General features: G+C 37.1%; 1 protein-coding gene and 1 long non-coding RNA gene across 2 annotated transcripts in view; both read left to right on the top strand.

Moving 5' to 3' along the window:
• Positions 1 to 12,572, top strand: part of PIGN (phosphatidylinositol glycan anchor biosynthesis class N) — a 119,865-nt gene that overhangs the window by 54,850 nt on the left and 52,443 nt on the right. Inside the window, 1 exon segment of the mRNA XM_079109048.1 lies at positions 8,114 to 8,192. Coding sequence (XP_078965174.1) covers positions 8,114 to 8,192 — 79 coding nt within the window.
• LOC306642909 lies at positions 2,842 to 6,971 on the top strand. Its single transcript, XR_013758721.1, has 3 exons — positions 2,842 to 5,390; positions 5,422 to 5,714; positions 5,808 to 6,971. It is a non-coding gene; the product is annotated as an uncharacterized lncRNA (long non-coding RNA).

Below are 12,572 nucleotides of genomic sequence, written 5' to 3'. Positions count from 1 at the left end.
GACCTTAGAAGATGGAAGAACCTCCCATTCTCCTGGACAGGCAGAATTAATATTGTCAAAATGGCCATACTATCAAAAGCATTATACTTAATGCTATATTTAATGCAATTATAATTAAAATTCTAATGACATTCTTCATAGAACTAGAAAAAGCAATCATGAAATTCATTAAAAAATAAAAAACCCAGAATAGCCAAAGCAATCCTTAGCAAGAAGAGTGAAGAAATAGGCATCACAATAACAGACCTTAAACTGTACTACAGAGCCACAGTAACAAAACAGCATGGTATTGGCACCAAAACGGACACAAAATAGGTACAAAATAGAAGACACAGAGACAAACCCACATACAGTTATCTCATACTAGACCAAAAACATTCACTGGAGAAAAGATAGCCTATACAATAAATGGTGTTTGGAAAATTAGAAGTCTTCATGTAACAAAATAAATTTAAACCCCTAGCTCTCTCCCTGCACGAAACCCAACTCAAAGTGAATCAAAGACTTAGGTGTTAAACCAGAGACCCTAATAGAAAAAAATGTAGGCCCAGATCTTTACCATGTTGGCTTAGGATCTGACTTCCTTAACAAGACTCCTAAAGCATAAAAAGTAAAATCAAGAATCAATAACTGGGATGGATTCAAACTGAAAAGCTTCTTTTCAGCAAAGGAAACAACCAATCATGTGAAGAGAGCCTGCAGAATGGGAAAAATTCTTTACCACATGCACCTCAGATACAGCATTAATCTCCAGGCTATATAAAGAACTCAAAAAACTGAACATCAAAAAAACAGATAACTCAATGAATAAATGGGCTAAGGAACTGAATAGACACTTCACAGAAGAAAAAATACAGTCAACAAATATATGAAAAAATGTTCAACATCTTTAGCAATTAGAGATATGCAAATCAAAACTATTCTTTAGTTTTCATCTGACCCCAGTCAGAATGCCTGTCATAAAGAATATAGACAAAGTAAGTGTTGGCAAGATGTGGGAGAGAAGGTACATTCATACATTGCTGTTGGGAATGCAAATTGGTGCAACCATTATGGAAAGCGGTATGCAGATTCCTCAGAAAACTTGGATGGAAACCACCATTTGACCCAGCTATCCCACCTCTAGGTTTATACCCAGAGGACTTAAAATCAGCATATTACAGTGATGCAGCCACATCAATGTTTATAACAGCTCAATTCACAATAGCTAAACTACAGAACCAAATTAGATGCCCTTCAACAGGTGAATGGATAAGAAAAATGTGATATGTTTAAAATGTATACACACACACACACACACACACACACACACACACACACACCGTGGACTCAGCCTTGAAGAAGAATGAAATGATGGCATTTGCTGGTAAATGGATGAAGCTGGAGAATATCATGCTAAGCAAAATAAGCCAGTCCCAGAAAACCAAAAGCTGAATGTTTTCTTTGATATGCGGATGCTAATTCGTAATGGGGGAGGCCAGGGAAGAATAGAGTTACTTTAGATTAGGTAGAGGTGAATGAAGGGAGGGGAGGGGGTCTGGGGATGGGAAGGATAGTAGAATGAATCAGACATTATTACCCTATGTACATATATAACTATACGACTGGTGGAATTCTACATCATGTATAGCCAGAAAAATGAGAAATTATACTCCATTATATATGATGTATCAAAGTACATTAGTTACTGTCATACGTAACTAATTTAAAAATTCATATGTGAGAGACAGAAGGAAATTGAACTAAAAATGCAACATGAGTAGGATTTGTGGTCTGTGATTTTAATTCTTTCCTTTTTTAAGTTATCAATTACTACAAATTATTATTTTTTGGTAGAGAAATATATTTTTACAAGGGAAGCATTTCTTCTGCAGTTCCTAGTTTTTTGGAACATAGCCTATGTGAAAGACACGTAAAGAAAGAAGTAACGTTTTTGTGTGGGTTTTTTTTCGTTTTGGTTTGGTTTTTGTTTTTATTTTGGTGGGTGGTACTGGGAATTGAACACTTTTCCACTGAGCTACATTCCCAGCCCTTTCTATTTTTTCTTTTGAGACAGGTCCCGCTACATTGCTTAAGGCCTGGCTAAATTGCCAAGGCTGTCCTCAAACTTGAGATCCTCCTCCCTCAGCTTCCCAAGTTGCTAAGATTACAGATATGCACCACCCCACCTGGCAAAAGTAAAGTTTGTTAGTAAACAAAGGAATATAATTTTGCCTGTTGGAACATGAGACTATGGGAAAAACACAACAATGTTCAAAGATATTTTGGAGAAGAATGTAGTATGCTTCGGTTGAGCATTTGAAGAGCAAAAGAGAACATTAAGCAGGGCCAGGTTTGTCCTGGTGGGCAGATGAAGGATTTGTACTTTGTCCTCAAAATGGTGGATTTTAAGGCATGGTCAGATTTGCATTTTACAAAAATCATTCCCAAAACCCAGCTAATTGAATGAAACAAGGTTTACTTGTTACAAGTTTTACTTGGTTAACAAGGTTTACTTGGTTTACATGAGTGATAAAACCAAGACTTCCCAGTCCTCCTGCCAGTAATATGTAGAGCTGGAATTTGAACCCAGAGATTCTAACTCCTAATCTGCTCTTCTCATCATTCCTTCTGCCTCAAATACTATACTGTTTAGTTCATTTATTTTTTTTAAGGCAGTGCTATCAGGTTTTTTTAGTAAATTAATGAAATTTAGTAAATTTTTTAAAGCACCTTTAGGTCTCATATACATCACAGTACAGTAAATAAAGTAATGTTAGTAGAGTTTTATGGAATGCTTGATCTTTAGAGTGTCAATCTACCATTGCTGATTTTGCTGTGATATATTTAATAATTTTTCTCAGCTGAGTGCAATGGTGCACACCTGTAATTCTAGAGATTTCGCAAGATGAGACAGAAGGATTGTGAGTTCAAAGCCAGCCTTAGCAACTTAGTGTGTCCCTGTCTCAAAAAAACAAAAACAAAAAAAAAAAACATAAAAAGGGCTGGGGGTGTGGCTTAGTGGTTATGCACCCCTGGGTTCAATCCCAGGTACCAAAATAAATAAATACATTTGTTTACTTTCTCAAAGTCTGATCTTAGTGACCATTCCACGTAATGTAGACAGTAAATTTTCATGTGAAGAATATATTCTGTCTTTGAATAAGGAGTTGTCAGTGAGGTAAGCTAGCAAGTTTTATATCATAACTTCGTGAAAAATTTTTTGTTTGCAGTGCTGGGTATCAAACACAGGACCTCATGCGTGCTTGGCAAGTGCTGTACTATTGAACTGTACCCTCAGCTTATGGAAATATTTTTTTTGAATGCTTAAATCTCTATAACATTCTGTGTTAGAGTTCATACTTGGCTCACAAGATAATTTTAAAAAATCTTTTTCTAGAGTTTTGGCTTACTTCCCATTTTTATAGTCACAAAAGATGTGATGAATTTTAATATACAACGAAAATATTAGGTCTTCTTTGTGTGAAGGCCAAGTTTCCTTCTGTCTCCATTCAAGTGTCCTTTTTTATCTGAAATCTCACTACCCAACTCATTGTGCTAACAGGACATTAAGTTAAATTTTTTTTTAGATATCCCTCATAGTAATTTTTTTAGATATTCCACACTCTCTCTTCTTAATATCTAAAACTAAAAAAACTGAATAGATTTGAATAATGTCATATTCCTTGTTAAATTAACTTGCTCTCAAACTCTCATCTTAATTTAGAAATTAAAATGGCCTTGGATCCAGTGTGTAACAGTACTTTCTATTATCCCTCAGTTTCCTAACTCTTATTTTCATCCTGATTTTGAAAACTCTGTTCGGCTTACGGAATAAATGGAAATTCTCTTGGAAAGTCCATATCAGTAAATTAATATTATGATAGCCTTTTCTGCCATTTAGTTTGTAATGTGCTGTGTCTTTCACCCAAGTGTCACCATAGTGTCCTTCATCTGACAGTATATTTTTATTACTCAGTGTTATGGTTTAGATGTGAGGTGTCCCCCAAAAGCTCACGTGTGAGACAATGCAAGAAGGTTCAGAGGAGAAATGGTTGGGTTGTGAGAGTCTTAACCCAATCAGTGAATTAATCCCCTGATAAGGGATTAACTGAGTGGTAACTAAAGTGGTAGGGTGTGGCTTTGTGGTATTTGTATCAGGCAAAGGAAGTCTCTTTGCTTCCTGATCACCTTGATGTGAGCTGCTTCCCTCTGCTGCACTCCTCCGCCATGATGTTCAGCCTCACATCAAGTCCTGAGGAATGGAGCCAACCTTCTATGGTCTAAGACCTCTGAAACTGTGAGCCCTCAAATAAACTTTTCCTCCTCTAAAATTGTTCTGGTCAGATCCTCTTAGTCACAGCAGCAAAAAAAAAACTTAGTAAAATACTCAACAATTATTAAGGGTTTTTGTTCCTCTTTTGTATTCATAAAAAATGTGCATTCCATTACTGTCTTACTCTTTATAAGGACATGAGAACTAATTAATGCTGCAGATATTCCAGAGACTTTATTTAAAGTGTAGATGAATAATGTATCATTATACAACATCATCTCTAAAACTTGTATTATTTCAGGAAAAGTAGAAATACAGATACAGAGGGAAATTAGTTTATATCATTGCCCAAACTCTTAAATGTCAATGTTTAAACTGCTTTTGTTTAATGAAAACAGTCTCTGAACAAAAATTCTTACACCAAGTAAGTCAGTTTACTTTCCAAAAGGTAGAATAGGTGGTCAAATTCTTCCTTATTAGTATCCGAGAATATATTTTTATTCCTGAAACCTTTCTTTCCCATATTAGGTTAGTTAGTTTCTCCAGTCTTCCCTTAAAGAAAGTTAATTTTCAGCTCTTTAATTGATCTTGCTATTATTCTGAATCCTCTCCAAATGTCTTTGTCACTGTTTTGTGCCATCAACATAGAAGCAAGGAAATTCTAAGCAGATGTATTCATTAAGAGGAAAATGATAAAAAGTCTGTTATTGAATTCTAAGTGTATTATAAAAGAAGTATTAGTTGAAATAAAACTAATACACAGTATTAAGCAATTTAAGTAGAAATGTAACTTTTATGTGTCATCTAGGAATTTTAGGTTGAAAAATGTCTGACTATCCATTCAAATAAATAGAATCACCCCTGAAAGTTGTGACTTTGAGAAGTAGATACTTTTTCTGTCCCATGGAACAAATAATCTATGTGTTATATTCATGTGTAATAATAAAACACTATACAGCAGTTATAACTTTTAGTAATAAAATGGTAAAGTGCTTGGATATGGTAAAGTGCCTGTTATTTGGGTTTAGAATGAATATTTTGATCTTCATGGATTGATGGATGAATTCTGAGGAGGTCTGGGCACAAGGAACTGTGTCCTGGGTCTCTGTGAAACTTACTGATAAAACTTCCTAAGGCTGTGAAACTTACTGATGAAACTTCCTAAGGCTGTAAAACTTACTGATAAAACTTCCTGTTGGCTGTCATTGTAGCTATTTTTTCTTCAGAAATTCCTTTGACTTTCAATTTTACTTTAAATCAGTTCTCAGTATTACCTTAGTCTCTTTATTACAATATGTGAAAGAAAATGGCGTGTCTTCCATTTATCCAACCTGTTTCAAAACTGATCAAGTTTTAAGGTAAATTTTATTAGAGTATAGTTTGAACAAAGAAAAGTACATAAATTTTAAATGTGTAACTGTGAATTTGTACAAAATATACACTCTTGTAACAAACATCTGTATCAAAAAATAGATCAAGGGGCTGGGGAGATAGCTCAGTTGGTAGAGTGCTTGCCTTGCAAGCACAAGGCCCTGGGTTCGATCCCCAGCAGCCCAAAAAAAAAGGATCAATATGCCACCTACAAGTTTCCTTTATACCCCTTCCAGATCTAAACCTGGATTTATAAATACCATCAAGTAGTCATGCTTATTTCTGATAAAGTTCAGAACTGTACATTCATACAGTATGTTCTTATTTTCACCTGACTTCTTTTGCTGGGGATGTAGCTCAGTGGAAGGGCACTTGCTTAAAATTGTGTGAGGCCACTGGTTCCAAGCCCAGCATTACCAAACAAACAACACCAACAACAAAACCATTTCACCTTAGAATGTTAAAGTGTTAAAAAGTGTTAAAATGTTAGAATGTTAAGTGTTAAAATTGCTCAAGTAATTCTTCTAGAAGTAATTCTAGGAGATCTTTTATGTGTGTTTTTTTTTTAATCCAGAATTATTTTCTTATTCTTTTGCCTTTTAGTTCCTCAATTCCTGCCTGAATTGGCAGCTATAAACTTTATTTTTTATCACTCCAGTGTTGTAAGATTGCCAAAGCCCCTATTGTATTCTTTACCTCTGGGCAGCAACTATAGTCCAAATTCTCACCCTTTTGGATTGTGCCAAGAATAAAAATGGCAGATGTCCTGATTAGAAAGTTGGGTTACTTTTTTGTGGTTTTCTTCCCTTTAGGATCTTATCCCTTTAATTCTTGATTGTCTTGGTACCTTCAGATTGATTTTTAATTTATTTTATTAGACTTTCTGTTGTTTCTAATGGGAATATTGATATGCCCAAGCTTCTGTGAGATAGCCAGAGCTATGGCTAGATTTTAATGTTTTAAATATTTTATTTTAAAAAGCTGGTTGGTAAAATATTCATGAAAAATAATATATGCACACAATAAAAATTGCACAATAATAAAAGTTACCTTTCCTCTCACATTCCAACCTTACAGTTTTTTTTTCCTCTGAAGGTAAATTCTAGTTTATTGTGCATTGCCAATATATCTCATGTATGATTATTTACATGTATGAACATATTCCCTTATTAACATATTTTAAGATTTAATTAAGAAATATTGGAAGCTTGCTGAAAAGAATATAGATTATAACAAAAATTCTTCTACCCATAGCAGGTTAATATTTTGCCATGTTTCTTTAGATCTTTTTAAAAATAGGATATTAAATGATGTGATATGGTTGAATCCCTATTTTAAAAATCTAAATTTTTTTGCAATTCTTTTGCAAAATACTTGAGGCCTATTAAGTTAGCTTAAGTAATTGGTTTCAGACGAGCTTTCTTTTCATCTTTTTATTTAATTTAGCAAATCCTTAGATAATTTAAGAATGGCAGTGCATTCCATTCTCTTATTTATTTTCCTTTCTTAGGTTTACAATATTTTGATAGCATTTTAACCAATTAAGATTTATTAATTTATTTTATGTGCTTAGCACTTGGCTAAGTATTATTGTAAAAATCAATGGAAGTATAGGATATTATCTTGATCCAAATGGAGGTTATAATTTAATTGAAAGAAAATAAACTGACCATTAGACCACACAAAAGTGTTAATTGTGTGAGGTGAGATTTGGAGTGGGCCATAAAGAATGATGAGATTTGATTTTAGAAAGTAGAGAAAAGGAAATCTTTACAAATAAGAACTCAGATGTGAATATGTGATAGGTGAAGAACAAGACTTTAATCATTATTTAGCAAAAGGTATACATTTGGGATAATGGGAAATTAAGTTGAATAGAAGGAGAGCATCATTAGTAGTCTATCAAAATTAGAATAGTCGGTTCAGATTATTCGCTGACTTCCATTAAGTTCTGTCTGGATTGGGGACGAAAAACACATTGATGGCTCTGTCGTGTGTGTCATGTCTACCATACAGGAGGGCTTAGTAACAGAATTTCTGCCATTTACTCTGTATTCCATTAATTACTTTGATTTAACTAGAATATCTTTGTCAGAGTCTTAACATTTCTTCAGAAAGATGGTTTATGTGATTTTCATAGTGTAGTTTGATAGTTGAAACTTTGGGTCAAGAAAACTAGATCTAACTGTAAGCTATTTCTTAGAAGAGTTCAAATACCCAGAAGCAATATAATTTAGTTTAAGGTTTCTTTCTTTCATTTTTACTTGGTTTTGTTTTATTTTTGTTTTCTCAATTTTCACTATTTTATTCTTTTCAAGAATAAAAATCAAGGGGCTGGGGAGATAGCTCAGTTGGTAAAATGCTTACCTTACAAGCACAGGGCCCTGGGTTCAATCCCCAGCACCACTATTAAAAAAAAAAAAAGAATAAAAATCAAGAACAAATATCATTGAAATTAGAAAACACTTTAAACATTTTCTTTTGTAGGTTGCTCTCTGATTCTAAGCAGCTAGACATTTTAAGAAAAGCAAGATTGCATATAAAACAGGCAAAGTTTGATGAAGCGGTAAGTACCCAGGTATCGTGGACATAAACAGCTGATTAGCATGTCAGAGTTGGGGAGGGGCAAGGTGTGGTGATGGAGAGCACATTTGGCAGGCCAGGTTGCTTTCCTGAGGAACTGCTTTGGCCGTGGACATACTTCTCTTTATTGTAGATAATATTATGGGTACATTTTTCTGGGTTAGCATTAGAAATGAACCTATTCCCATTTTTAAAAATGAAAAAATAAAAAAAAAAATATTTTAAAAAATAAAAAAGAAATTTCAAGTAACTGTCACCTTCTTATGTAAAATAATTTAGAATGCCACACATTTGGAATTTACACTATCAGAAGTCTCATAATGCTGGGTGCAAAGCTAAAACCTGTAATCCTACTAATCAGGAGCCTCAGAGAGGGCAATGGCAACTTTGAGGCCAACCTGGACAAATAAAATAAAAAATGACTGGGACTGTAGCTTAGTTATAGAGCACTTACCTGGTATGTGTGAGTTCTTGGGTTCAACCCCTAGTGCCAGAAAATAAGTAAAGGTCTAATGATACATACTGAAGTTTTGACTCTTCCCAACTCTTACCCCACTATGTTTTTTATTAGTCTTTTCCTTTCATGTGTGTGTGTGTGTGTGTGTTGTTGTTGTTGTTGTAGTAGTAGTACAGGGATTGAACTGAGGAGCACTCAACCACTGAGCCACATCCCCAGCCCTACTGTATTTTATTTAAAGACAGGGTTTCACTGAGTTGCTTAGCACCCTCCTTAGCTGAGGCTGACTTTGAACTCGCAATCCTCCGGCCTCAGGCTCCTGAACATCTGGGATTACAGGAGTGTGCCACTGCATTGGGCAAATGTTCATATAATTTTAAAGTAAGAAAGAATTCTATTTCCATTTTATAAAAGTGCCCAAGTGATTGGGAACCATGCATTTCACACTGTTTGTTGTTATTGTAGTTTTAAATGATACGGTTTTCTTCTCCTCTAAGATATTAAGCTAATTTTAATGATGTTTTATAATAGGCATGGGTAATTTGATGTGAGAAGGTATAAAAGAATGTGTGTGGGAGGGTGTGTACACATACATACCTTCACACACACTTGGACGTCTCCATTATTTGGGACCTTCAGTTAGAGAAACTTCATCTGAAGATCATTTCTGCAAAAAATTATTTAAGAATACTACACATGGGGACCCCACCTGACCCCTGCACCGGGGGCGGTGCCATCACGGGTGGGTCACAGTTGCAGAGTGAGTTGGCAGGTGAGTCAGGCCACCTGCATCGCAGAGGTAGCAGGCGGGCACCCAACCCACCTGCCTTGCGGAGCTAGGCCTAGGCGACTGGCAGCCAACCCATCCAACCACCAGGCCAAGCACAGACACCATCACTGAGGGACCCCGCCGATCACCACGCTGAGATCTGTTGCCATCGGGAGCAAGCCGCCAAACCAACCAGCCCGCCTGCATCGTGGAGCTAGCCAGACGCCTCTTTATAGGCTGGTGCAGTCATTTCAAATTATTCCTGAGGGTGTGGCCATCATCATTGGAAGGGCAGCTCTCTTCCCAAGACACCTACAGGAGGCTAGAGGACCTTTGACAAGACCTAGGAGTCAAGAAGAGGTATTGAGAGACTCGGGACCAATTCAGAGCCACCGGGTGAGTCTTTCCCACTGGTCAGGCTCCCTGGATGGGGCAGTAGTCCCGAAACGCAGGGAACTTCGTGGAGTACAGTGGCCCAGTGAGAATCCCCTGCAGGAGTTGAGAATCCAGTCAACCGGGAACATTGCAGAGGAGCGCTGCACAGCAAGAGGCTTTGATACAGAGTGAGGGTCTGAGGCCCAGGCAGTAGCTCTAGTCCCCAGGGAACGTAGCAGAGGAGGGCTGCTCAGAGAGGGAGTTCCTCACAGGGACAGGCTCCCCAGCCCAGGCAGTAGATCAAGACCCCTGGGAACATCACAGAGGAGGGCTTCCCAGTTCAGGTGGTAGTTCTGGACCAAAGGGAACTGCTCAGAGGAGAGTTGCCCAGCGAAACTTCCCCACCGGGTGAGTCTTCCCCGCTGGGCAAGGCTTTCCCACCAGGGCAGTAGAACCAGAGACACAGGCCCAGATCAGACGTGCCCCAGTCTGCAGTCTAGTCCCCCTTTGGCTGACCATCAGTCAACAAGTGGAGGTGCCTTTGCCCACTGACAGGGAATATACCCCACCTGAAGGCCACCACCCCTAGAGGGGCAACTTCCTAGTGGAGCACCACATTATCAAGTTCCTCCAAGACTTCAGGCTACTGAAGGCTAAGAGGTGAGTTACTGGAAATCTACATAGACAATATTAGTCAATAGAGGAAATCTGCAATATTCCAGAGTTTCACTACTAGAGGGGTAGATACCTGAGCAACATGAGAAAATAAGGGAAGAAAATGTCCCAAACAAACCTACACGGTATAGCAATAAAATCCAATGACAGCATGGCAGAAGAAATGTCAGAAAGGGAGTTCAGAATGCACATAATTAAAACAATCAGGGAAGCAAATGAGGAGATGAAAGAGCAAATGCAGGCATTGAATGATCACACCAATCGACAGTTAAAAGAGCAAATACAAATACATTTCAATAAAGAGAGATATTGGAAAAAAAAAAACCAGAAATCTTTGAAATGAAGGAAATAATAAACCAAATTAAAAACTCCATAGAAAGCATAACCAATAGGATAGAACACCTGGAAGACAGAACCTCAGATATTGAAGACAAAATATTTAGTCTTGAAAACAAAGTTGACCAAACAAGAAGATGGTAAGAAATCATGAACAGAATCTACAGGAATTATGGGATATCATGAAAAGGCCAAATTTAAGAATTATTGGAATTGAGGAAGGCTTAGAGAAACAAACCAAAGGAATGAACAGTCTATTCAATGAAATAATATCAGAAAATTTCCCAAATCTGAAGAATGAAATGGAAAACCAAGTATAAGAGGCTTATAGAACTCCAAATATACAAAATTACAACAGACCCACACCAAGGCACATTATAATGAAAGTACCTAACATACAAAATAAAGACAGAATTTTAAAGGCTGTGAGAGAAAAGAATCAAATTACATTCAGGGGGAAACCAATAAGAATATCAGCAGATTTTTCAATCCAGACCCTAAAAGCTAGAAGGGCCTGGAACAACATTTTTCAAGCTCTGAAAGAAAATGGATGCCAAACAAGAATCTTATACCCAGCCAAACTTACCTTCAGATTTGATGACGAAATAAAATCCTTCCATGATAAGCAAAAGCTGAAAGAATTTACAAAAAGAAAGCCAGCATTACAGAACATTCTCAGCAAACTATTCCATGAGGAAGAGATAAAAAACAATGATGTAAATCAGCAAAGGGAGGAACCACCCTAAAGGAACAGCCAAATAAAGGAGAAACCAAGTCACGTCAAAAAAAAAAAAAATGAGCCAAATGACTGGGAATACAAATAATATCTCAATAATAACCCTGAATGTTAATGGCCTGAACTCATCAATCAAAAGACATAGACTGGCAGATTGGATTAAAAAGAAAGATCCAACAATATGCTGCCTGCAAGAGACTCATCTCATAGAAAGAGATACCCACAGACTAAAGGTGAAAGGATGGGAAAAAACATACCATGCACATGGACACAGCAAAAAAGCCAGAGTATCTGTTGCTCCCTGTTGGGCAACAAGGTCCGATGTACCTCCTCAGGGCCCGCCGAAGGAGAATATGAGGCTGAGCAGTATGATGAGTGTCGGTGGCAAAGAAACACACCAGAGCCGGGAGGTCTGTCAGCACACGAGGCACAGCAGGAATCTTGTTTACTGAGGAAATCACACAGCTTTTATGTAGGGTGGGGGCTAGGTGGGAACCAATCAGCTTAAAGGTCAGCAAGGTAGGGGGCATTCACACAGGTGAGAGTCCCATAGGACTATATGGCAAGCAGGAGCTGATCACGTTCACGGAACTGTTGTTAACCAATCCCTGATGGTGGTCCGATTTATCATCATTAACTATTGAAACCGCCTTTGAGGCCTTGATCTTCCTTACTCGCCAGGGAGTAAGGAGTCAACCTGAGTTAACGTGTCATTAGTCCCAACAAGTATCCATCCTCATATCAGATAATGTGGACTTCAAGCCAAAGTTAGTCAGAAGGGATAAAGAAGGACATTTCATACTGCTTAAGGGAAGCATATATCAGCAAGACATAACAATCATAAATATCTGTGCCCCAAACAGTGGCTCATCCATGTATATCAAACAAATCCTTCTCAATTTCAGAAATCAAATAGACCACAACACAATAATACTAGGTGATTTTAACACATCTTTCTCACCACTGGACAGATCCTCCAAACAAAAATTGAATAAAGAAACCATAGATCTCAATA

Source organism: Sciurus vulgaris (genome assembly GCF_902686455.1).
Source record: "Sciurus vulgaris genome assembly, chromosome: 13".
Taxonomy (NCBI): Eukaryota; Metazoa; Chordata; class Mammalia; order Rodentia; family Sciuridae; genus Sciurus; species Sciurus vulgaris.
Note: the sequence above shows the minus strand (reverse complement) of the source record. Positions and strands in the feature narration are given on the sequence as shown.